Source organism: Capricornis sumatraensis, chromosome 21 (assembly GCF_032405125.1).
Source record: "Capricornis sumatraensis isolate serow.1 chromosome 21, serow.2, whole genome shotgun sequence".
In the NCBI taxonomy this organism is placed as follows: domain Eukaryota; kingdom Metazoa; phylum Chordata; class Mammalia; order Artiodactyla; family Bovidae; genus Capricornis; species Capricornis sumatraensis.
This window is the reverse complement of record NC_091089.1, coordinates 60,046,736-60,072,552: the sequence shown is the minus strand read 5'-3', so window position 1 is coordinate 60,072,552 and position 25,817 is coordinate 60,046,736. Positions and strand designations below refer to the sequence as shown.

Genomic DNA, 25,817 nt, shown 5'->3' with positions numbered 1-25,817 from the left:
CTCTGAAAATGACATTTGGTCTTAATATGCCAGAATATTACAAACTATATTTATGTTGTACATATTGGAATTTAAAGGGACAGACTTGAACATTTTTATAATTAGGACAAAGGTTTTATTAATTAGGGTAACCGTAAGCAACTGCACAGGCTTCTCCAAATTTTTTCACTTGGTCCTGAATTATTGTTTATCTCATAAAATCATTTCTATCTTTTTATGTATTACATAAGAAATTACCTTCAGGTGATTTAATATGTTTTGAGTTGGCCAAAATGTTTTTCTGAAAGATGATACAGAAACACCCAAAGGAACTTTTTGGCCAACCCAATAATACTAAGTTAATATTCACTTACCATTTCTGTTAAAAAGAAAATTCAGATTGGAGATCCAGGTGGATTAAAGTGCAGTGAAAAAAGGAAAGCAGCATTTTTGGTATAGACATAAAAGTAAGAAACAAGTTCTCACTGAAGTAATTTTGGTAACTTACAAATGACTAAAGCAACATTTTTGGAAGACATGTACTCACAGGTTTCTTTAATTTCTTTCTAAAGTAGTCATATTTCTGCTTAAATTCTCTGGAGTAAGGAACAGCCTGGAAGATAAATGTATAAATATAGACAATATGAACAATACAGTTGAAATTTTATGTACATGAAGCCAACATTCAGAAAATTTCATGAATCATGAACCTTAAAATTGTCACTCTTCATATAATCATTGAAATTTACATAATGTCTACACACCATATGGGAAGTTCTAGAAATGATTAAGATTATTCAGTACTGAATGAGGCTTTCATCTCTGAAAACAATACGGATGTTCAAGAAATCACTTAGAGATATTATCAGTTCAGTTCACTCAGTCATGTCTGACTCTTTGCGACCCCATGAATCACAGCACGCCAGGCCTCCCTGTCCATCATCAACTCCCAGAGTTCACTCAAACTCATGTCCATCGAGTCGGTGATGTCATCCAGCCATCTCATCCTCTGATGTCCCCTTCTCCTCCTGCCCCCAATCCCTCCAAGCATCAGGGTCTTTTCCAATGAGTCAACTCTTTGCATGAGGTGGCCAAAGTATTGGTGTTTCAGCTTTAGTATCATTCCTTCCAAAGAAAACCCAGGACTGATTTCCTTTAGGATGGTCTGGTTGGATCTCCTTACAGTCCAAGGGACTCTCAAGAGTCTTCTCCAACACCACAGTTCAAAAGAATCAACTATTCGGCGCTCAGCTTTCTTCACAGTCTGACTCTCACAGCCATACATGACCACAGGAAAAACCATAGCCTTGACTAAATGGACCTTTGTCGGCAAAGTAATGTCTCTGCTTTTGAATATGCTATCTAGGTTGGTCATTAACTTCCTTCCAAGGAGTGGCTTTTAATTTCATGGCTGCAATCACCATCTGCAGTGATTTTGGAGCCCAAAAAAATAGTCTGACACTGTTTCCACTGTTTCCCCATCTATTTCCCATGAAGTGATGGGACCGGATGCCATGATTTCATTTTCTGAATGTTGAGCTTTAAGCCGACTTTTTCACTCTCCTCTTTCACTTTCATCAAGAGGCTTTTTAGTTCCTCTTCACTTTCTGCCATAAGGGTGGTGTCATCTGCATATCTGAGGTGACTGATATTTCTCCCGGCAGTCTTGATTCCAGCTTGTGCTTCTTCCAGCCCGGTGTTTCTCATGATGTACTCTGCATACAAGTTAAATAAACAGGGTGACAATATACAGCCTTGACGTACTCCTTTTCCTATTTGGAACCAGTCTGTTGTTCCATGTCCAGTTCTAACTTTTATTTCCTGACCTGCATATAGGTTTCTCAAGAGGCAGGTCAGGTGGTTTGGTATTCCCATCTCTCAGAATTTTCCACAGTTTATTAGGATCTACACAGTCAAAGGCTTTGGCATAGTCAATAAAGCAGAAATAGATGTTTTTCTGGAACTCTCTTGCTTTTTCCATGATCCAATGGATGTTGGCAATTTGATCTCTGGTTCCTCTGCCTTTTCTAAAACCAGCTTGAACATCAGGAAGTTCATGGTTCACGTATTGCTGAAGCTTGGCTTGGAGAATTTTGAGCATTACTTTACTAGCGTGTGAGATGAGTGCAATTGTGCAGTAGTTTGAGCATTCTTTAGCATTGCCTTTCTTTGGGATTAGAATGAAAACTGACCTTTTCCAGTCCTGTGGCTACTGCTGAGTTTTCCAAATTTGCTGGCATATTGAGTGCAGCACTTTCACGGCATCATCTTTCAGGATTTGAAATAGCTCAGCTGGAATTCCATCACCTCCACTAGCTTTGTTCGTAGTGATGCTTTCTAAGGCCCACTTGACTTCACATTGCAGGATGTCTGGCTCTAGGTGAGTGATCACACCATCATGATTATCCTAACCATAACCCATGCCCAAGGTCAGAGGTGGTGGCCGGGAGGAGCAACCCCAAGTCCGAGAGATATTATACATGAACTAAATAGACATTCCATGTGACTTTTGTCTGAATGTGCATCAAGGTGCATTGTAATCTTTTTATGGATTGTAGTTTAGATACGTTATTGGCTACCATATATTTTAACACACAACTCAAAATGAGCTGCGCTGTCATTCAGAAAAGACTAACTGTGCTTTAACAATTTTGGGGAGAAAAAGTTAACAGCAGAAAGGCAAGTGAACTGATTCTCTTGTCAAGGAATAAAAAACTGAGTAGACAGCGTGCTGGAATCGTCCTCACTTTAGGAGCTCATTATTTAGTGGTCACAGGCAAGGATCTCTTTAAATCTGGAAGGCTGTGTCTATGGAGCAGAGGGATAATACACAGAAGTAAACTTGGTAACTGAGCTAACGTTATTCATTCTGGGATCTCTTCAGGTACAGCAGTAACATTTTTATATCGTCATTCAAATATTCCCTACTTGTTATGTTGTCACGTAGCTTACAGTATCTGAGAGCCCTGACTTCAAGCTGTTGAAAAGGCTTACAATTCTTTTTCTGAAGCAGAAAGGATTGGCTTTTACATACACACAGACAAAATTGGACAGCCTTACACTCAGAACAACTCCTTGCTTTCTGGAGCAGAGTGTGAGTCTGGGCAAGAATACTTCTGCTGGTATCATTTTGGGCTGCATTAATGAAATATACTGATCTTTTGCAAAGGGTTTCCAGACTCCAAACCTTATGCCTTGGCCACGCTTATTCCTGACCAGGAAGAGCGAAAATGAAGAGCAAGAGCTTCTTTCCTTCGTACTGCCTAAAGACATGACCTCACGGACAATAAGTAGGCCAAAACAAAAGTAGCTGCCGTCAGAAAACCATGATCATGTCAGTATCCTGCCTTGTGATTCAAGAGCAAAAGACATTACATTTATGTGTCTTAAGAGCATTTTGAAGACAACTGGCTGCTGAGGGGGAGAGGCAGAGAGATGGACTGGAGGTCGGGGTGGGGAGATGCAAACTGTTACGCCTAGAAACGACAGACGACAAGCACGGGAACTATATTCAATATCCTGGTATAAATCATACATAGTTTATATATGTAACTATATGTACATATTTATACATACACTCAGTGTGCGTATGACTGAGTCACTGCTGCATGGTGGAGACCGGCGTAATACTGCAGATTGACCATACTTCAGTTAAAAAAAAAAGACAATCTATACCACCTACGGTTTGTTCCTCATTTTCAGTTTTCAAGCCAGTCTTTGCTTCTCCACTGAACATCAGACTTGACTATATACCATATCTATTTTGGACGGTGTTCAGTCTATTGAAATAATGTATGAATTTTGATTCCAGAAAAGGTGGAGATTTTATTACCATCTGGACGGCCACCAACATAAGGAAATGGATACAATGGTCTGACATAAGCCAGTAAAGACATTATCATGCTTTTTGCTCTGTAGCTTTTTTAGAAGCTACTGTGAGCAATGGGCAATAAAAACTAAATGAATACCTAAGTAAATGCAAGGCAGGAAAATGACAGAATCCCTCTTATATGAGACGGTTGGGGCAGGCGGCTCTGGGAAAGAGAGCTGAGTAGAAATGCGAGCGACAGGAGGGAGCAAACCGTGACAGGAGCAGTGAGATCTCAAAGCAAGCGAAGCGTCGAAAAGGAAAAGTTTTCGTCTGAGGCTCTCAGGTATGGTTAACTGTGACAGAAGAAAACTAAGCCGGAAAAAAAAAAATGACTTCCTTTTATGGTTTCAGGCAAGCTTCAGAAGCCCAGGTTTGTAGGACAGACTCCCTGCCAGCTAGCTCCGTCACATGGCCGCTCTACTCTCGAATGCTTGCTCAGTGAAGTGGATGGACTCGACTAGTCAAACTTTAAGGCTCTTCCATTTCCCCAGATATGTCATTCCCAGTAATTATTTTTTGTTTCCTCATCTGAAAACACTGAAAAAAGGCTTGAACATTCATCACTGTGTATGCAAGTCTGACAGTCTTAAACGACAAGTTTCCCAAGGAATGTATTTCAAAGTGTTGCCCCAGCCCATGGTACTCCGCCCCTCTCTGGTTTATAATCTGCTAGCTGCTGACTAGCTGTGGGTGGAAATCAGTGCTGAGATATTTCTGGCCCTTCTTCCTGTGAGGAGATGATGCATGAAAGCTAAGAAATCTTCCTTCTCCTCTAACACGCATATTTTCTCTCTAGGGGTCATTCTTATAACGGCTTTTTATATCCTTCTCCTAAAAAGATTCCAACAACGTACCAGGATAAAGACATCCATTAACTGCAGCCTCTGAAGAGAATTACATTTCTTGTATCGGACAGGCCAAATTATTTATTCTCTCGTGAAACTCTGGCATCTTATTTGCTTATCCACAACATAACTTTTAAATAAACCTATTTAAAAAATGAAGGTATCTGTTGATTAAAGCTTCCCTCTATTAAATAAGCTTTCTTTTTTGAAGAAAATGAAAATCTGACACTGTGTAAGTGGGTCCTCAGTATTTGCCTGCCATCATTGTCCACTACTGACACTGGAGCTCCTGGCAGAGAAGGGCCCGGGCCTGACATAGAGACGTTGGTAGGGCCAGGAGAGCTGAGGCTCCGGCCTGGATTCTGACACAGACTTTAACTTTCAGCCACACAAGGTGCTTCTGAAAAACTGGCAGTCACAACTTCTTCCCTACCATCCTGAGGGGACTGCTGTGAGTTTCAAAGCAGTTGGTTATATAAAGCTCTTGAACAGGTACAAAGTGTTACACAAGCATGAGATAGTGTTCTTAAGAGAAGCAAGTACGAACAGCACTTCATGTTTCCAGGGCCTTTAATGGTGACGTTGGAATACCAAGAGCATACTGAATCACAGTAATGTCACAGAAGGGTCCCCTCTCCCCCAGTATGTAGACATTTTTAAAACTTGGGAAAAAGAGAGAAACTCTAGGTACCAGATAGGCAGAAAGACTCAAAATTAGAGAACTGGGGTTTGGACCCAGCCTTGGCACTTGGGCTTGAGTTTTTAGCCCTCATGTGGGGACACGGAACATGGCCTACAGTCTGTATGACCCAGGGGATCAGAACACAGGTCCCTGCAGAAGACCCTCATCTGAGAAGCATACAAGAAAATTCTACCCACAGGCCTGGGGAAGTTGCAAGGAAGCTTACCTTCCGTCCAGGATCATAACTGGGAGAAAAATAATAAACAAACTCAGACCTCTAATAAACTCAGACTCCAAGCCTATACACCAGAGTGAGTACAAGGCCCACAGTTATAGTAACTAAGGGTGTATAAATATAAACTAAACAGTTAACAGTAAGTACAGTTCAGGACATATGAAAGACCCGTAAGATAAAAAAAATGAGTACATATGCACTTAAAAACAAAAAATTATACATTGAACTAGACAATCACCTACCACTGAGGAGAGTTTACAGACATGACCAGTGGGAGAGTTAATACCACTAAGACCAGAGATAACAGTAAATATAAAAGAGGCTATGAAATCAGTATTCTAAGAATGATTTAAAAGCTGCAAGTATGCGTAGAAAAATAAATAAAAGCAAAGAACAGGACAGAATAACAGTAACTAAAAAGGCCAAGCAAATTTTAAAACATCAAAGAGAACTTTGAGCAATTGAACCCAGTCACTGAAATAACAGACACAATGAACCGAGAGAGAGTAGATGATAAAAAGGTAATTAACTGGGAGAGTTGAACCCGCAATATGGCAATAAGACAGAAGATAGACAAGCTCAGAAATAAGACAGAATATGAAATTGAATCAAATACCTAGTATGAGTTACTGATACAGATAATAAAAATGGAAAAGATACAATGTGCAAAGGAATAACCGTGGGGAACTTTCCCAGATAAAGGAAAGATGCAATCCCCAAGAGGAAGAATCACGATAAATCCAAAGTAGAACAAATAAAAAGAAACCTACACTTACATTCATGATAGTAAAACTGTAGGAAATTAAAGACAGAGAAAAATTAAAAATCACTGGAGAAAAGACAGATTTACTCATCAAAAAATGACAATCAGATTGACAACAAACTTCTCATCATCAGTTATGGAGGCTGGAATAGAAAAAAAACAACAACTTCAAAGTACTGAAGGAAACTAATTGTTGAGCAAGAATTCTATAGTCAGCTAAACTATCATTTGACAGACAGGTAGGTAAGCCCCTTCTCTCTCACACTCTCACTGAAATTGCTGACAGAGCAGAGGTTCTCAAACTTGGGTGGACATCAGAATCCTTGGAGGGGGGGTGGTGGTGTTAAAATATAGACTGCAGGGCCCACACCAACGTTGCTGATTTTCAGCGGGTCTGGGTTAGGACCTCAAACGGTGCATTTCTAATAAGTTTCTGAATGGTTCTGACTCTGCTGATCTACAGGCTGTAGTTTTAAAATCATTAACTAGAGGTTAAACTTCATTAAGGAGAAAACTAAACCTGGAAAAAAGTAAATGCAAGAACCAAGGGTAGGCAAAGAAATTTGATTACACATAAGTAAATTAAACAAACACTGACAGTTAAAAAAAAAAAAAAAGAAAATGTTAATGATTATTTGGCAAGTTTTTGGCACTTCCCTGGTAGCTCAGCTGGTAAAGAATCCACCTGCAATGTGGGAGACCTGGGTTTGATCCCTGGGTTAGGAAGATCCCCTGGAGAAGGGAACAGCTACCCACTCCAGTATTCTGGCCTGGAGAATCCCATGGATTGTATAGTCCATGGGGTCACAAAGAGTTGGACACGACTGAGTGACTTTCACTTTCATTTGGCAAGTTTAAAGATAAAGTAGTTTTAAAATTCCTTTGAACAATGGAAAGTGGGACTGAGAAGAACAGCACTTAAGAATTTTTTTTTATTTTATATTAAGGTATAGCTGATTAACAATGCTTTGATAGTTTCAGGTGAATAGCACAGGGACTCAGTTTCCCCCCAAACTCTCCTCCCTTTCAGTCTGCCACAAAACACTGAGCAGAGTTCCCTGTGTTATACAGTAGGTCCGAGTTGGTTATCCATTTTAAATACAGCAATGTGTATATGCCCATTCCAAACTCCCTAACTATATCTTCCCCTGGGCAACTGTAAGTTTGTTCCCTAAGTCTGTGAGTCTGTTTTTGTTTTGTAAGTAAGTTCATTTGCATCATTTCTTTTTAGGAGAACAGTATGAAAGTTCCCCAGAGTTGTATATTATCCAGGAAGAGAGAGAGCAGGTGATTAATTCTGACATTAAGTCAAGTATGTTGGTTAAAAGTATTAATGTGAGCACCAAAAGAACAGAAATAGAGAATACAACTTCCAAGTATAGAAAAATGAGAGAAAATAGCCTACTCTATCAGTCCAGCAGAAAGTAAGAAGAGACAGAAAAGATATATTAAGCAAATACTAGTGAAGCAGAGTGAGCACAGTGACTCACAAAGCCACAGTCGTCAGGAGGGATTCTGACCCAACGGACTCAATTACACTTGAAAAGCCAGGGAAAAAGTCATGATGGAAATGGATACTTTGAACACCACAGACTTGATCTAACAGGTGTATAAAGAACTCTATACCCAGTAAAGACAGAATATACATTCTTTTCAAAGACAAAACGAGCAGTAACAAAAAATGGTCAAGCCTCCAAAGAAGTTTCAGATATCTAACAATATCCCATGGACAATATTCTCTGACTATAATTAGTGAGAAAGAGGTAAAAACCATCCCGAACTCTTAGAAACTAAAAGGTTTATTCTAAATAATTTATAAGCTAAGGACAAAAAGAAATCATTGTGGAAATTCCCCAAAATTTAGAACTGAATTAAAACAAAAATCACTTATCTACACTAAGGTGATGATTACCTAAATACACATGCTCTCACTGAGAGAGATACCACTACCTATAATAAAAGAGTAAACAAACCGCTTTTATTAGAAAATAAAGAAACAAAGATCTTCCCTCACAGTAAATCTATCTGGATTTATGATGCTAAATAATTTCCAATAGCAATGAATAAGAACAACAAAGCTGCACGAAGACAGATGATCAGTAATTGACAGATACTCGAAAAGGCTTCAGAATTATTCACAAGTCCTCCACTGCTTGAAAAACAGCATCGTTTCTTGAATCTTCCTTGTTTCTCATGATGGAGAAGGGAAAATACTACTCTGACTTATTGTGATTGTGAATACATCAAAAGGAACCCATGGCAGTAAGGCAGGTGTTTGTTAAATTACATGAAGAATAGCTGATGTCTGTTTTGACACAGGTATTATTAGGCATCTTGCATTAACCAGCAGCAAAGCAGCCGAACAAATCCAACAAGTAGCTAAAGAGAAGTCAGGCATCAAGGTGCATTTGCCCTGTATTATCATCTAAGTTTTCAAACGGGCATAGAATTCAAAACGTGATTTGAACTGAATCAGATTAAAGTCACAAAATTAGTATTAAAAAGATTTTTTTGATGTGGACCTTTTAAAAACTTTTTATTGAATTTGTTATATGTTTTGGTTGTTTGGTCTCAAAGCCACGTGGGATCTCAGCTCCCCAACCACAGGCTAACCCTGCACCCTCCGTACCAAAGGCTGACCCTTAAACAACGGGCCACCAGTGACGTCCCCAAAACTGGTATTTGAAATATACCTATTGGTCTCTTAGCTCAGCCCTCAATGCAACAAACTTTACTTCCTTCAGCTCCTCTAGTTTTTAAAAGATTCCCCAGTTGTAATCTTCTGCTGACTCCAGCACAGTTCCTGCAATTTCAAGTCTCTCCTTTTACTTATGTAACCACTGACAAAAGACTGGTGCATTCCCTGTGACCACTGTGGCCTATTCCAGACTCTGCCCAGGTGTCTGAAACCAGGTACTTTTTAACTGCTGAGTGACAGGCAGACTATCTGCCTGATGAACATACATGAGGTGACTATTAGTGGGTCAGCAGAGATAAGGATTCTTTATAAGCTCTGGAGCTCAGCTACAATCTCACCCAAACCTCTGCAGATTCTTAGAGCCGGAAGAGATTCAGAATCCAATTCAAATTTGTTAGCATGCATATACTACCTGTGGCCTCGAGAAACATCAAAACTCTACAAATCGAGGACCAGATTTTGCTTCATATAAAAAGGAAGGGAGGACATTTTGGTTGTTGTATTTTAATCTACCCTCTTATAAAACACAAAAGAGAATGCTTAGTTTTGTTACCGCTAGTAACTCATGTTCCCTTCCTTTACATTTAAAGCTCTATGAACAGGCAAATGCAACAATCAATGTCTCACCCAGAAATTCCAGGGAGGAGGAGACAGGAGTGATGTTAAATTTCTCAAGACACCAGTCAGGCCCTTGGTACCAAGAGAGGCAGGAATATACAAGAAATATGTGCTTAGATAGAATACTGACCGGACCAGTAATAGCTGGGTTCTGCAGTCTTGGGTCTTCCCACTGAGTAATTTTGCTATCTGAAAATATTAAAAAGAAATAAAAAGGCTTATTAGTTCAAATCTATTTCATGTTAAAAATGTTTTAGAAAGAATTATTTCTGGATTTTCCAAAAGCTGCCCAGTTCCCCATCCTGACCCCCAAAGATAAATAGCTTAGTATTTCAGGGTTAGAACAGAATAGGCACCTCTGATACTGTCTAGTTAAAAGCAATCAATCAAAAATGCACAACTAAAGTACAACCATTTATTCACACTTTCTGGCAAACAGTCTGCTGGAATTTCAATTATAAACCCCTGTTTTTTCAAGGATTTATAACTTGATCTTGATTTTCATTTAATTTTTAAAAAGGCATAAAAAGTCTTAGTCCCCCAAAAGTTAATATGGAGACATGATTTTTTTCTCATTTCAAATACTATTCCGTTTACCTATGGTGCTGCAAACTGCTTTTGATGAAAAATCTTGTGCTGAACAAATGAATAATCCATTACATGTTTCACTCAGATGCACACAAAAATCAAAACAGCTAAGGAAAGCTGAAAAATGAGAATTAAATACAGCAGAGGAGGATGCCAGAGAAAAGACTCCCTTCTGGCCAAGCTGGAGAGAAGTGGCTCTTTCTCCCAAATGAGTCCGTGTCAACGAGACTGGTCAATGGCACCCATACCCCCGTTTCAGTGGTAAAGGTGGAAACAAACAGCTACCCAATCACTTGGGATCTGTGAAAGCACATTTGGCTCAGTTGGTAAAGAAGCTGTCTGCAACGCAGGAGGCCCAGGTTCAATCCCTGGGTGGGGAAGGTCCCCTGGAGAAGGAAATGGCAACCCACTCCAGTATTCTCACCTGGAGAATCCCATGAACAGAGGAGCCTCTCGGCGCACTATGGTCCACAGGGTTGCAAAGAGTCGGACATGACTGAAGCGACTTAGCAAATATTAATTAAAATGACTTTATGGATTGCTGTGCGTGTTGGGGAGGGGCACGCAGGGATGGACTCACATTAAAGATATGGGGAGGGGAGACGGGCAAGTTTTAGGAAATCTAAGTTGGCTTTTAAAAAAGGAAATTACTAGTTTGAGAAGCATATTATATTTCTGGTATACTCAGTAAATGGACCGATAAGAATAACTAAAATATTTGGTTTTAATGATTGTCCCAGGAATTTTCTGAAGCCTGGTATGGTAACCAGAGCAGTGGTGAAGTATTAAAATACAACTACCAAAGTACACGGCAACTGCAGATGCTAACAATTCGGTAGAAAAGTTACACAAAATATTTAAATGTTTTAGAGAATGCTGACGGAAGTAAAAGGCATTTTTGGGTTCCCTACTTTGAAAACAGAAGTTTTCAGAAAGTAAGAGCTGCTACTGTGATGGAGAACAAGAAAAATGAAAACTAAATAAAGGAAAAATATGCCTGAGTAAAAACTGCCTTGGACTATATACAGACTGGGCACCATTATCAAAGCAGAAAATAAATGAGCTGCTACCTGCATACGACAACTCGTGATCTGTCTGGATGGGAGCTCTGAGCTGTCATCCTTGACACCTACATCTGGATTTCTCATGGGAAACACCCCAAGCCCAACTCTGCCAGAGTCGAAGCCGTCATCTTCCAACACCAAAGCGGTTCACAGAACCTTGTCTTCGTCGTGAACAGCATCGTGATCCATTCCTGGTGCAAATCCGAGCCCGCCGCCTCCCCTGTCCTCCCCGCAACCTTTCACCACGGTGGCCACCGCTGTTCCCACCTCTGGCTGCAAAGGCTTCTCTGTGCAGCACTTGCCTGCCTGCACTTCTCTGAGGTCTCCTTGGCCTCAGGCTCCCTCACCTCTGTTCAGAACTCCCTTTACAGCTCTGCCAAGAGACTCTTTCTAGACGACAAATTTGACCACGGCAGTCCCTTCTGGATACTCCCTCCGGTGCTCCGGTCTGGCCGCGGAAGGGACCCAAGTCCCCACACCTGGCAGGCTCCTGCTGAACTTGACCCTGGGTCAGCCTGGCTCGTTGCACGCCGGCGGCTTGCAAGCCACTGCGCTTCTCTAATCACGGTACCACCCGCTTTCTCCCTCCAGAAACCTCTCTTTGTTGCATGTGCCCAACTAAACCACACTCATTATTTTGGATCCACTGGAAAAGCCACCCATTCCACAAGGTCCTTCTCTTGGAGCCTGCCTTCCCCCCCGGGAGCCCAGCACTTGGACAGGAGAGCAGGCTCACTCCCCTCAGGCAGCACTTAAATACCTCCTGGCACTCCCGACCTACTCGAGCTGAGCCCAAGGCAGACAGGGCCCGCACGCTGCTCATCTCTGCGGCTCCCTCTCCACCACTGAACACAGTTCCCAGCACGCAGCAGGAGCTTGGGGTTTTTTAAATGACCAAATGAAGTGGATGGTGAAAACGAACTCCTTTTTAAAACAGTCTAAGCTTTCAGAACCACACACGGTTCTGTAATCGTCAATTTTGCACTTAGGAATTATCAGCATAAGAATATGGGTGGCCAGTTACCCATTCGGCCCTGAAATGTTTGAACCTAAACTTGCTTTTTGTCTTTGAGCCATAACATTTCAAATCAAGGGGCAAGAATGCAGTAGAAGAATGAGACTTAGTCCATTTAGATACTATTAATGGGTTTGGTATGGCTTCCCTGGTGGTTTACATGGTAAAGAATCTGCCTGCAATGCAGGAGACCTGGGTTCGATCCCTGGGTCAGGAAGATACCCACCCAGGAGAAGGGAATGGCAATCTACTCCAGTATTCTTGCCTGGAGAATCCAGTGGACAGAGGAGCCTGGCAGGCTATTGCCTATGGGGTCACAAGAGTCGGACACGACTTCCTGACTAAACCACCACCACCACCAGTGGGCATGGTACAACTGAAATGAGATCGAGAGCACCCCTGGAATATTACTTTCCAGCTCTGTGTTGATATACAAGCTGCCGGTGGCCACCTACTTAGCACCTGGGCAACCGTACAATTGTAAGAAGAACCGTACGATTCCTGAGAGACGTAGGGCTCAGTTCAAGACCTTCCTTGAACCTTTTACACCAGGCTTGAAACATACAAACTTTCTGATAAAGTGAAAGTGTTAGCTCCTCAGTCACGTCCAACTCTTTGTGACCCCACGGACTGTGTAGCCCGCCAGAGTCCCTCTGTCCATGGAGTTCTCCTGGCAAGAATACTGGAGTGGGTAGCCATTCCCTTGTCCAGAGGATCTTCCTGACCCAGGGATTGAACCCAGGTCTCCTGCATTGCAGGCAGATTCTTCACTATCAGAGCCGCCTGGGAAGCCCAATCTGATAAATGCCAGCCAAATCAATCATGGACTCAAGAGATTAGTATTGAGCAGTCATGCTCTTCTGAAATTAAATCTTTAAGATTTTTTTATCTTAAATATGTCTCACTTCTCAAGAATTTATGAAGCAGAAAATAAAAAACATAACAAATCAGCAGACAAGTGCACTGCCGTCTCCTACGGTCAGCGCACAGTCACGAGTCCCAGCGAAGCGGAGGACGGGTGACCCTGAGCGCCCCACAAGGCGCCTGCTCTCACAGCCGCGCGGCGCGGTGGGGATGGCCTGCTCTCTGTTCTGGGGCAGCAGCAGAATGAAGCGAGATGCCAAGTTTTGCTGGAACTGAGATTTGGGAGAAGCGTTTGGAAGGAGAAACTGGTTTGGAAGGTAAGGTAACTCCAGGTAACTCAACCCATTTTGGAGTGGCTCTTTGTACCTGATCAAGTGCCCTAAAAAGAAAATAGGTATGCTGCATTTTTCAGATTAGACTTGTTTTTTTTTCTTTTTCCAGAAAGGCAATGAATGGAGCTCTGCTTCATTGATATGTACCTCTTTATTACATCCCACTGAATAACCTTGACAACTTAGGGAGAAATGGCAGAAATGTTACGTTACCAGCTAACGCGTGTGTGTGCCAAGTCGCTTCAGTTGTGTCCGACCCTTTGTGACCCCATGGACGGTAGCCCGCCAGGCTCCCTTGTCCATGGAATTCTCCAGGCAAGAACACTGGAGTGGGTTGCCATTTCCTACTCCAGGGGATCTTCCCAACCCAGGGATTGAGCCCCGCCTCTTGTTTGGCAGGTAGGTTCTTTACCACTAGTGCCGCAAATACACTGGCACAGCTCAGGCCAGCCAGGCTCCGTCTGTGGTCTATATCCTGTCACCTGAGTCCCGGGAGTTAAGAGGGAGAGGCTCCCAAGTGCTGTGTGGTCCGAAAAGAAGAACCAGGAATGTCGGAGTGGAGCTTGGAGGGACTGATGAAGAATTAGGAACTGCCCAGGCATTTAGCAAGGGACTACCCTCTCCAAACCAGGGGCTTCTCTGGTGGCTCAGACAGTAAAGCGTCTGCCTGCAATGCAGGAGACCCAGGTTCGATTCCTGGGTCAGGAAGATCCCCTGGAGAAGGAAATGGCAACCCACTCCATACAGTCCATGGGGTCACAAAGAGTCAGACACAACTGAGCAACCTCACCTCACGCTCTCCAAACAGGAGGAGGGCGCAGGCCTTAGGGTGGAGGCACTGTTTTGCTGCAGGCTTTCAAGCCAAGTTCTCTCCACTTTCTAACCCCAGGCATCAACTTCCCAACAACACTGGCACCACCGGCCGGCTGAGTCACCACTTCTCAAGCATTTACTTCCTCAGGTCTATGCACGCCTCCAGAAAACCAGGCCATGATTTTTCATATTTCTAATGTATCCCAGTATAGCACTTTGCAATTGTGCTGTTCTTGTTCCTGGAGCCTCGCAGGACATCAGGACAAGCTCTCTTCAGGTTGACCTGGCATCAGATCGCCAGCCGGAACACAGCCGCAATGCTGTGTGAGGTCCTTTCTGAGCAAAAGACCAAGGCTGTGTGATCGGTTAAGCCTTTGTTTTAATAAAATGGTCATTATTACTAGTACCTCTCTTTGAAAAGTGAAATGGTAATACGTGAAAAAACAGCAAACAAGGCTGTCTTTTGTTTTCAGTGGGAAAAAGACGTGTGACTATTTTAAGCAAATTATGCTAAGAAACAGCAGAATTATAAATAGAACATTAAGGGGAAAAGTGGGAGGACACATATTTCACTGCACTTACGGCAGCAATTTTATTCTCACTACAACTCTGGGAGCAGGCAAAAGTCAGTGTTATTACTGGTCAAAGACGAAAATGAGGTTATGTACCTTAAACTATCTAAACTTAACCAAGGGTAACACACATCCCTAAACATATCCAGGACTTCTACTATTCTGATTGAATTCTGAATTGCTGGGCTTGTTGTTTAACTGGATTGATAAAAACCTGTCAAACTCCTGTGCCTCGAAGCAAAGTTCTCTCTACGGTGCACGGGTGGCGCGGGAAGCTGGGAAGAGGGCCTGAGATTTGAGGCAGCGACAGGCTCCGCCCGCAGGGGGACCCAGGCCCGACCTCCCGGTCAGCTCAGCAAGGCGCTTAGCTAACCAGTGCAGTGAGGTAAGAAAATGTGAGAAACTTGATGGAAGTGAAAGAGGAGAGTGAAAAAGCTGGCTTAAAACTCAACATTCAGAAAACTAAGATCATGGCATCCAGTCCCATCACGTCATGGCAAATAGATGGGGAAACAGTGACAGACTTTCATCTTCTTGGGCTCCAAAATCACTGCAGATTCGCTGCAGTTTCAAGGTTGCAATTAAAAGACGCTCGCTCCTTGGAAGAAAAGCTATGACCAACCTAGACAGCATTTTACAAAGCAGAGACATTACTTTGCCGACAAAAGGCCGTCTAGTCAAGGCTGTGGTTTTTCCAGTAGTCATGTATGGATGTGAGAGTTGGACTATAAAGAAAGCTGAGCATTGAAGAACTGAAGTTTTTGAACTGTGGTGTTGGAGAAGACACTTGAGAGTCCCTTGGACTGCAAGGAGATCCAACCAGTCAATCCTAAAGGAAACCAACCCTGAATATTCATCAGAAGGACTGATGCTAAAGCTGAAACTCCAATACTTTGGCCACCTGATGCAAAGAGCTGCTGCTGCTGCTGCTGCTAAGTCACTTCAGTCATGTCCGACTCTGTGTGACCCCATAGACGGCAGCCCACCAGGCTCCCCTGTCCCTGGGATTCTCCAGGCTAGAACACTGGAGCGGGTTGCCATTTCCTTCTCCAGTGCATGAAAAGTGAAAAGTGAAAGTGAAGTCGCTCAGTCGTGCCCGACCCTCAGCGACCCCATGGACTGCAGCCTACCAGGCTCCTCCGTCCACGGGATTTTCCAGGCAAGAGTACTGGAGTGGGGTGCCATTGCCTGAGCTGACTCACTGGAAAAGACCCTGATGCTGGGAAGGATTGAAGGCAGGAGGAGAAGGAGACGACAGAGGATGAGATGCTTGGATGGCATCACCGACTTGATGGACATGAATTTGAGCAAGCTCCAGGAGTTGGTGATGGACAGGGAAGCCTGGCGTGCTGCAGTCCCTGGGGTCACAAATAGTCGGACACGACTGAGTGACTGAACTGAAGAAAATGTGAGGCTAGGCAAGCTGGTGTAGACTTAATGCTCACATTTATGAACCAAATGAAAACAAAGATCAAAATACTATCAGTCACACATGTACATGAACTTTAAATCTACTTGAAGACTTCTTTTTAACATACATTTTTCCGAAGGTTTAAGGGATCTACTAATATGATCCCATGGAGAAACACTCCAACAAGGGGAAAAAAAAACCCCACAAAACTAATGCCTAAAAGCAAACTTTTATTAGTTTAACTTTTAGTTGGCACAAGACACCACACGTTTATTCACAGGAGCTGGAGCAAATGTCCGCAGCAAATGTACTACAATTTCAAGAAAAGAACTGAGTATGTATTAGTGTGCTGGGTGCAGGGAAACATGCTGTGAATAGAAAATAAGTCAGAGCGGGCGTCTTGCCACGAGACCCCTGAAGGCAGAATTTAAAAAAACGTGATGGCTGCTTCAAGCACCCCTCATTCCATAGACTTCTGACCTGATCATCACTTCTTATCTTATTTTCTATTACCAGAGTATATTTATTAAAAGCGCAAAAGTCAAGGGGTCGTGAATCAGAAAAAAAATTTTTGCAACTAAAAAAACACCCAAAAAGTTAATAGGTCACAAGGTCAAACTGGGATGGCTGCTTCAAGCGAAGGCGGGGCAGGGACAGTACCGTACGAGGGCACTGCGTCTCTGGCATCGTCCTCGCCACATAACACCTGGCTGCCTAGACGAAGAGTGAGATGACACAGCTTTCACGGCCACACCTGAGTCACCCTCGCCCCCGCCTGCGTGCCCGGAACAGCGCCTACTCACTGTGGTCGATGTAGAACGTCCGGCCGTCCAAGTGAATCCTCTCTTCCCAGCCAGGCTGGTATCAGGGGAGAGAGACAGAGAAGACAAAAATAGCCAGCAGCTCCAAAATCAAAGGCGAACGCTAGACACCCTGCGGCACCTTCTCCCCGGGGGTACATTTTCCCATAAAGAGTAAATGAAACGGAAACACTTCAGATGAACTGGTGACAACACCCAGCAACACACTTTTGCACACGTGCTGCAGTCCAGCTGTACTCGCTGGGTGAGGAACAGGGACCAGGGGCTCTTATTTCAGAAGCTTCACAGGGAAACTTCGGCACACTGTGAGACCGTGGAGCCTGGGATGGAATTGCTCATCTAATTAAACGTATATTTACTGAGTACTAAAGGGAGGAGGCAGGTTGACATAAAACGTGAGAGATGGAGGCTATATCCATGTCATCAGGTGGCTGAACAGTCTAATGTGGTAATTCTCTATTCTGAACTCTCACTACTCGGGAACCAACAGATGTGGATAATTTTTCCGAGGTCAGTCTTGTGTGCTTTCATTATCTGGACTGTGCCCACGTGCTACTGAAGTCTAGAATCCACCAGACCTAAACAGCCTGCCACCTTTCACCTTCTAGACCCTCTCTCCAGTCTCTCCTCTGGGCTCCTTCCATCTAAACCCCGGAACCCAATAACTGGGGAGTGTGGGACATTTGTATAACCTGATGAATAAAGACTTCACCCTGATCTTTCGAGCTTCAAATTTGGCTGTATGTATAATACCATCTAGCAGGCATAGAAAGGTTCTTGGGAAACAATCACCAAAAAAATTCCCAGTACTGTTCCACTTTAAAGAAGTCTTGGAGTGGGCACCACTCCCCACCTTTCAGCCTCCATAAGGGTTTTTAAAAAATGGGGGTGGGGGTGGGGGGCGGGTCAAGAAGAAAGCATGGAGAAGGTTTCATTCAAAATTTAACTTGGAATGAATAGCTCATTTCTCACTCAGGCCCCAGAAAAGAACTGATAAAAATTAGATTTATAAACAGTCATCGACAAGGGAGAACAACTTAAAATATCTGCAGGATAAATGACTTAGAGAAACCTTCTGCGATTACTTACGTCTTTTTCTCCCACAGTTTTTAATATTTTTATTCCTATGACTAAATCAGCAGTATGGATGGAAATCAATGGTTGCTAAGTTACAAGATAAATGTGTGCTGCTTAACTCATCACCTGCAGAGAAAGCCTCGAACATCCTAGCGGCAAGGTGTACCTTCCACTAGCAAGAGGGCAGCCATCCCGACCCCTCTCTCAAAAGAGCTACGTGCGGTGTGAACTGTGTAAACTGACTCTGTTAAGAACTTACAGACCAAAGGGACTCAACCCGGAGAAGAAGATCACAGGGCTTCCCTATCAGTACCGAGCCTGTGACTCAGTAAACACTTTCAGACTGGTCTGTGGGTCTCCAGTGTACTCACAGGAAGAGGGCCAAGGTCATTGGGGTTTAAAGATGCCTTTGACCGCATGTGTACTGGAAATTTCAGGCGTGGATCTTCCTGAAAGAGAAATGCAAAAGGCAGGAGATGTTAGGAGTGACTGACCGTGGGTAGTATTGGTCCTCCCCTTCGGGAGGTGTGTGCTCCACAGCAACCAGGTTGCCTGTACGTGGCGATGCACTCCTGCTGCGTGGGGGAGGGGAGCATCCCACCTTGGTGTAGGAAGCCTGACACCCCAGCTCTCATAAACGATTCCACTCTTCCTTCTTGTCCTCGATGAGAGAAGAGTAAGAACATTTAAGTAAAAGGTTTTCCCAAGACCCAGAGCAGATGAAGAGGGAGAGGGTTCCAGCAGTGATGTTACCATGGAAACCAGAGTGGAGGATGCTGGTGAAGACGAGGCCCTAGTCCACTGGGAGGGGGTGGGGACACTGGTTTGTATAGCTCCCTATGGACCCTGCGCCCTGGCGTGAGGGCAGCTAGCCTGTTGGCAACAGCCTCTCCATCAGCACTTAAGTCTGCTGTTGCTCCCTTCCACCTCTCTTCAGCTAAAGCCGAAAGTCTGAAATCTGGTCTGACTGCCCAGGCATGTCCTGCCCCAGGATTAGTTGGCAACATCTTATCAAGTCCCATCCCCGTGAGAGAACTTCACCGGGACTCTTGACCAAGTTCTATAAATTAGATCTTAAAAGTTCACAAAATACTTTTCTTAAGGGATATGCTTTATCTGATACCACACAGAACCAATGAAAGAAAAATACATGCCCTGACATCTTGGGTCATGCTTTGTAACTTACCAAGAGCAGTCAGATGTACGATCCTGCAGCTACCTTGCTAGGAGGTTGGGCACATAATCTCTGCTCCCTTAGACAAGGAAACCGAGTCTCACAGAGAACAAGAACTTGCCCAGAGGTTCTGGTTTAGAGTCTAGCAGTTGCCCCTTCACTTATACAGACCCAATTAAAAATGCAGGGCAACCTAGGGAATCCCAATTTTAAACTCAAAAGATTAGAAAACAAACAAAATGATAATCTTTTAAGCTCAAATGACTAGAAAACAAAATGATAACATTATTAACTAAATAAGCCTAATAGGAAAACAAAAAGTCACCCTAAAATCTTAAGAAAAACCAAAACAACCCTGTATTTCAATAATGTTAAAGCCTTTGTTGCTCTTAAAATTACTAAAAGGTTTTCTGCCTCAGCATTTTCCCAAGTCAGCAAGAAAATGAAATAGTTGATATAAAACTGGGAAAATAATAAACCTCACTTTTTGCTGGAGATATGAAGTTACATATGATTATACACCAAGACTGTATTAAACATCTGGGTCATGGAGCGTGACTGCTAATGGGCATGGGGTTTCCTTTGGCGGGATGGAAATGTCCTACAACAGATGATGGTGATGGCTGCACATGTGTGTCATGCTCTCAACATCATTCTGAGGTATATTTTAAACGGGTGAATTGTATCGGATGTGCACGATACCTCGACAAAGCTTTAAAAATGTTTCTCGCAAATGAACAGTATAAACCCTTAGTATCACCAGATAATAACAAAGTGACAGATTTGGGGGCTTGCAAGAACAACCACAACAAAAATCACACATACACAAATCAACCTGTGCTTTCTGTCAGCTATAAGCAAACTGTTAATAGAAGCAATAAGTCATATTAGCAGTTTTCGATGGAAATTGATCTTGAACTTTTTAAAGGGATAATTAGAGACCTAAAAACACTCCAGTATTCTAAAGCATACTGGAACACCTACAGTGTAAGTAGATATACAAGTAGCTTTAGGATTCAGAAGGTCCAAAAAGCTGAATATCTAATAAACATCTGTGACTGTTTTGTCATGGAAAGAGGAAAACCTTAGAATGGTGAATTCCACCAAACACATCCAAGGCTAACTGTGAGCTGGCCCAAGTAATGTCCCCACCATGGGGAACCCTGGGCCCCCCACAGCCCTGGATGATGCTGGATTCAGAGAAACTCCGAGGCTGGGATCACAAGGCTGGGGCTTCTGGATGCTCCATGCTTGGAATTACACATGCAGGCTACTGTGAAAGACAACCAGCTCTTCTGGTAAAGAGCTGCTGATTGAAAGAAGATAAACAAACAAAAAATCAACTGCAATTAAACAAAAGTGACCAACCAGGAATGGGGGAAGAAGCATGAAGAATAAAATAAACTCCGTTTCCCAGGTCTGCTAAAATGGCCCGGCACAGAAATCTGGAACCCAGAGAATGTGAGGGCTGGAGGCAGCGGTGTGTGTGTGGGGGGGGGGGGGGGGGGTGTCACGTGATTTTATTGTACTAACAAAAATCACAACACTGGCAGCAGCTGCTATCCATCAGGCTCTGCGAGCTCAGCCTAGGGGGCCCCACAGAGCCGCCCTCCCATGGACTCCCCTGACCGACAGAGGGCGCAGCTGGCAGGGCAGGAAAACAGCCAGGCCCCATGTGAGCTGGGACAACCGGAGGGACGAGAGTCAGCCGGAGTCCCAGCGAGGTGAAGGAGTGAAACACACAACACGGGCTGGGCTGTTCTCCCTTGCCTCAGCACAGGAAGTGCCTCCTTCACAATTACATCAGTATTTCACAACCGCTTCCCTCAAATACAGTTGAAAGGGCTTTTAAATAGAAGGCAAAGATCAACATTAAAAAAAAAAAAAGGTTTCGGGGAGTTCCCTAGCAGTCCTGTGGTTAAGGCTTCACCTTCCAAGGCAGGGGGCATGGGTTCAATCCCTGGTTGGGGAACTAAGATCCCACATGTCTCCCCTACCCGCAATTTCTTATTAGACTTATTAGAAACAGATAAAGTAAGGGCATGCTGGCTGGTTGAAAAGACAGTGGTGCTTTTTCCAGCCTGGAAGGGAGCAACCACCAGACCTGGACTACAGTGACTTTTATTAGTTTGGACCTGGGCAGAAAAGAAAACAAGCCTAAAACTTAATTACGGTATAATCTTTCTCATGACAGAAATAAGCCAATGCTTTGTCCTGTAAAAGACATAAATATGTTCTTACACACATGCTTTGAGCTGCTTCTTCAGCAGAAGCAACAGACACACTGAAGTCTCGTGTAATCTCTTCTCACCTCCCTAGGGGTCTCCCCGAGATCCACAGCCAACCCACCCCGGTGAGGACCAAGAGATGAGCATTTGACGTGTCTGACTTGATTACCGACAGCAGGCTGGTACCTTGCCTCTGTGATTCGTGAGTGCAAGAGGCCGTGTTTTATAAATAGACTCAAAGGGGTGTGTGTGTGTGTGTGTGTGTGTGTGTGTGTGTGTGCGTGCGTGCGTGCGTGTCAGACTCTGTGACCCTATGGACTGTAGCCCACCAGGCTCCTCAGTCCATGGGATTCTCCAGGCAAGAATACTGGGGCCAGTTGCCATTTCCTTCTCCAGGGAATCTTCCCAACCCAGCGATCGGACCCACATCTCCTGCATTGGCAGGTGGATTCTTTACCACTAGTACCAGCCTGGGGAAGCAAAAGGAAGGTTCCTCTATCAATGTATACAAAGGAGAAGCTTCTGGTTCGTGCAGGACTCGAGAGCACACGGGGTGCAGAGGGAAGATGTCCGTTTTCATCCCTCTTGACCTGTCTGACGGGTCTGTCTTTCTTTTATGACAATGCTCAAATCTAAGAATAGCTGTTCTTTCTTTAAAAACAAAAACAAAGCAACCCCCAAAGTAACTCAACACAGGTTTTAAGCTGAAAGTTATCTTCTTGTTTCTCCCCATCCCTCCACCTTTTGTCAGAATAAACACGTGTTCAGAGCATGTGCTCTGCAGCCAGCGCTGCGGATGGGCCTTTGTTTAGCAGGGATAACGCAGCTGTGTCAGGGCCTCCGCGCCGAGCGGGGAAGGGTGGTGACGGCTGGTGGAACTCTTTGTTGCTACCTTCAGGATTTTCATGACAGCAGCCGTGACAAAACATTGTTTCAACAAACTGAAATTTGAAAATCAGTGAGTCACGAGTATCTGGTCGAAAGGGGCAATGGGAAATTCAAACTGGGTTTCATTCAGCAACAATGCAGGCAATAAATAAAGCGGGTGCTATTTAAAAGAAAACCTGCCCAGCTGCGATTACACTGCAGTTGTGGCGTGAAAGGCTGTGAAAAGGTTAGGGGATTTGATTACTAAGCCAGTTCAGATTACTAAAATCATAGCTTATGTTGGCAAGCCACAGTGGCTCCATACACTAATCCATCTACTTTTACAATGTTTACCCCCTACTTCTGGAGCTCCCATTTCTGGCTGAGGAACTGAAATCCCAGCAATGCTGTACCAAGTAGAAATGGCTTCAGTAGTAGGACTGCTACAGGTTCTACATCCCTGAGGGGGGTTAAAAAAAGACTTTGAAACCAACCTCTATCACTCTGTTTTCCAAGGAGCTTCCTATCTATTACTCTCCTGTTGCCACAAACCCGTAATATTATCTTCAGATGAAACTGTTACTTATTATATGTCTGAGAAGTAGTGATGAGTTTACCAAATGAATGCTACCAGATCTGAATTTTAAATTCTATCTGCAGGTTATACCTTTACTTCCAAATTGGAGTGGTTCTCACTAAGGGGTGTTGGGAAATGCCTGGGGGCTCCCGAGCTTTTCAGTGTGCTTTTCAGTGTGCTGGGATCCGGAGGCAGGGGCCGAGGATGGCGAATGCCCTGCAGCAACAAGCACAGCCCTGCCCCGAGTGCTAAGAATGTCCTCGTGAAGACACACTGCACCGTGATCCATGAGATCTGAGAGAGCCTAATCCAGTTCTCAAGGGACTGAATTACCATCGTGCCATGGGCAGAGTGTAAATGACAGTCCAGGTCACTTGGGTCCAGGTCTCTTCCTTCACATGATACTGCTGTTCTAGCAACTGGGTATATTTGGTGTCTTCACTAGAAGTGGGAATTTAAAGCATGTGTTGACTCTGGGTCCAAGACCAAAGAGCCAGGGCCAGTGACAACCACCAAAACTCAACCGGATTTCATGTAATCATCGGTTCTAAACAGCAGTGCAGCACATAAAAAGAATGAGCCCAACTCCATACCTGGGTAGTCAGTTGGGGATATAAGGGGCAGGAAGGAAAGCAAACCTTCGGGAGCATCAGAAACAGTCAGAAACCTGAGGACCCACTTCAGGTTAACTACTGGCCTAGAGATGAAACAGTAGAAAAACAGCACTGACTTTAAAAAGAACTCTATGCTACCTCCAATGAGCCACCACTGACTGCCCTGAACAAAGGAAGGGCGAGCAGGGGACTGTCAAGACACGCACACGTCCTTTTCAATAATCTCATTTTTCTCAAAGTTAACACAGCATACATACTCTCTCCCCCTCGTGCGTGATTCAGGGGTACAAGGACGAGTACTGTTATTAAGGAAAAAAAACTGCGACAAGATGATCACAAAAAAGAGGTATCAAATTTACAAAATTTAATCTCCTAACCCACGATTAAAGAGTGTGATGTAGCACTGGAGTGTAAAATACATATCTGATGCCAACTGTACACACCAAAAGGACGCATCAAATAAAAATAAAGATGGGTAATGGCAACACAAATGCAAAAAAAAGAAGTGACACAGAGAAATTCTTCGTAAAAAGACTGGAATTCCTAATAAAGTCACAGCAGCCTAACACAGGAAGTGGCAATATCAAAATTCCCGCAATATGGAACACTATCTTTTCTTCCAAAATACGGTAAACTGTCAACACTGGAGCTTCCCATGAGTGCTCTGAGGAAAAGGCATCAATACCCAGGGTGGCTGTGAGTCCGTGCCCATAAATCACCCACTCCCACCAGCCCCTACGTGCAGAGTCGAGGCGAAGGCTCAGGAGACCCTCAGGGGATACACTATAGTGCCAGGAAATTTCTCAGCAAGCACCATGGATACTGAGTCAGGGACAGATGCCAGGCCTCGGGGTGAAAGTGGAGCCAAACAAAGCAGCGGCCTTACCCACGTCGTGGTCTTTGTGTTGTGGTCAATGAAGAAGGGCCGGCCGTTGGGCGCTATCCTCATCTCCCAGCCGGGCGGCAAGAAGCTCTGTGTGACTTTGTGTTGTGGTTTGGGGGAGTTGTAAGGTGATGGCTGTGGGGACTGTGGGTTGGAAAGGGTATCTTTCACAGCCCGACGTACGGGTGAGTCCTTGGCGCCCTAAGGAATAATAATGAGCATTAGAACTCTTGTCACGTGCTGGTTCAGAGTGGTCAACACGTCCCCGGGGGTCAGGGAACGCTCCTCTCTCTGAAATGGGACCATGGGGAAACGCCTAAAAGAAACCTGCTTCTGTCATCTGCTTACTTTAAAAAACAATCTAACTGTGATGTTTTCCTATTGGTTCAATACACAACAATATTAAGTAAGTATAACCACCCTCCCTTGATAGCTGCTCGGTACATAACCCCAAATACTTTTCGGTAGTAACCATTATGGATGGGGATTTTACAGAAGGTGGAGAAAAACGTGGCCCTGCTCTTAATGAGCTCACAGTCTAATGGAGACGGACTGGCAATTTCTGGAGCAGAAAAAGAAAAAGCTCTATCAATGGAGACAAGCACCTGGGATGGCACAATTGTTAACCAGGACACCCACATCCCAGCCTGGAGGAGGCATGTCCCCTTGCCACCCCTCAACCTCCTAAACCCGGGCACAGAGCAGCCCGCAGCCATCTTTAAGATGCCCGTCACGTTTACAGCATCAAAGGTTTAGTCTCCGGCCTTTGTGATATTAAGGGATGTTGCTAAGACCACAGAAACGGGAGGGCGCAAAGCGGATGACCAGCGGTGACTCAGAGATGCAGACACGCGTCAGAATCACGAGGCCCACACGATGGAAGACCCTACAGTAGGGAGGCAGGAAGAATGACCGAAGCGACAGCTGTGTGTGAAAACTCAGCGGAAGCACTGGGATTGGAAAGAGCTGCTATGCGCGTCTCATGAGGCAGTAAGGAGTGAAACACAAGAATGGAGAGAGTTCGGAAGAGAGGCGCCCACGTCCAGCAGGGGCTCGCCGTGGCCGCGGCCCCGTGACAGTGAGAATCAGTGAGAGTCCAGGGATGGGAAGCATGGAGCGAGGCCGCACGAGGACACCCCTCACCGCGAACACAGCGACGGCCAGAGACGGGGGCGGCGCCCTGCGCGCCCCCGGCGGAGAGAGAAGAGCGGGTGAGAAGGGGTCAG

At 44.2% G+C, this 25,817-nt stretch overlaps 1 protein-coding gene across 3 annotated transcripts in view; it reads right to left on the bottom strand.

The window, feature by feature from the left end:
• NEDD4L (NEDD4 like E3 ubiquitin protein ligase) overlaps positions 1-25,817 on the bottom strand; it is a 156,240-nt gene that overhangs the window by 29,957 nt on the left and 100,466 nt on the right. For all 3 annotated transcript variants that reach the window (XM_068993775.1, XM_068993776.1, XM_068993777.1), the window contains 5 exons: positions 24,595-24,792; positions 18,620-18,697; positions 17,154-17,208; positions 9,822-9,880; positions 527-592 (listed from right to left, as the gene is read on the bottom strand). In XM_068993775.1, coding sequence (XP_068849876.1) covers positions 527-592; positions 9,822-9,880; positions 17,154-17,208; positions 18,620-18,697; positions 24,595-24,792 — 456 coding nt within the window. The remainder of the gene's footprint in view (positions 1-526; positions 593-9,821; positions 9,881-17,153; positions 17,209-18,619; positions 18,698-24,594; positions 24,793-25,817) is intronic.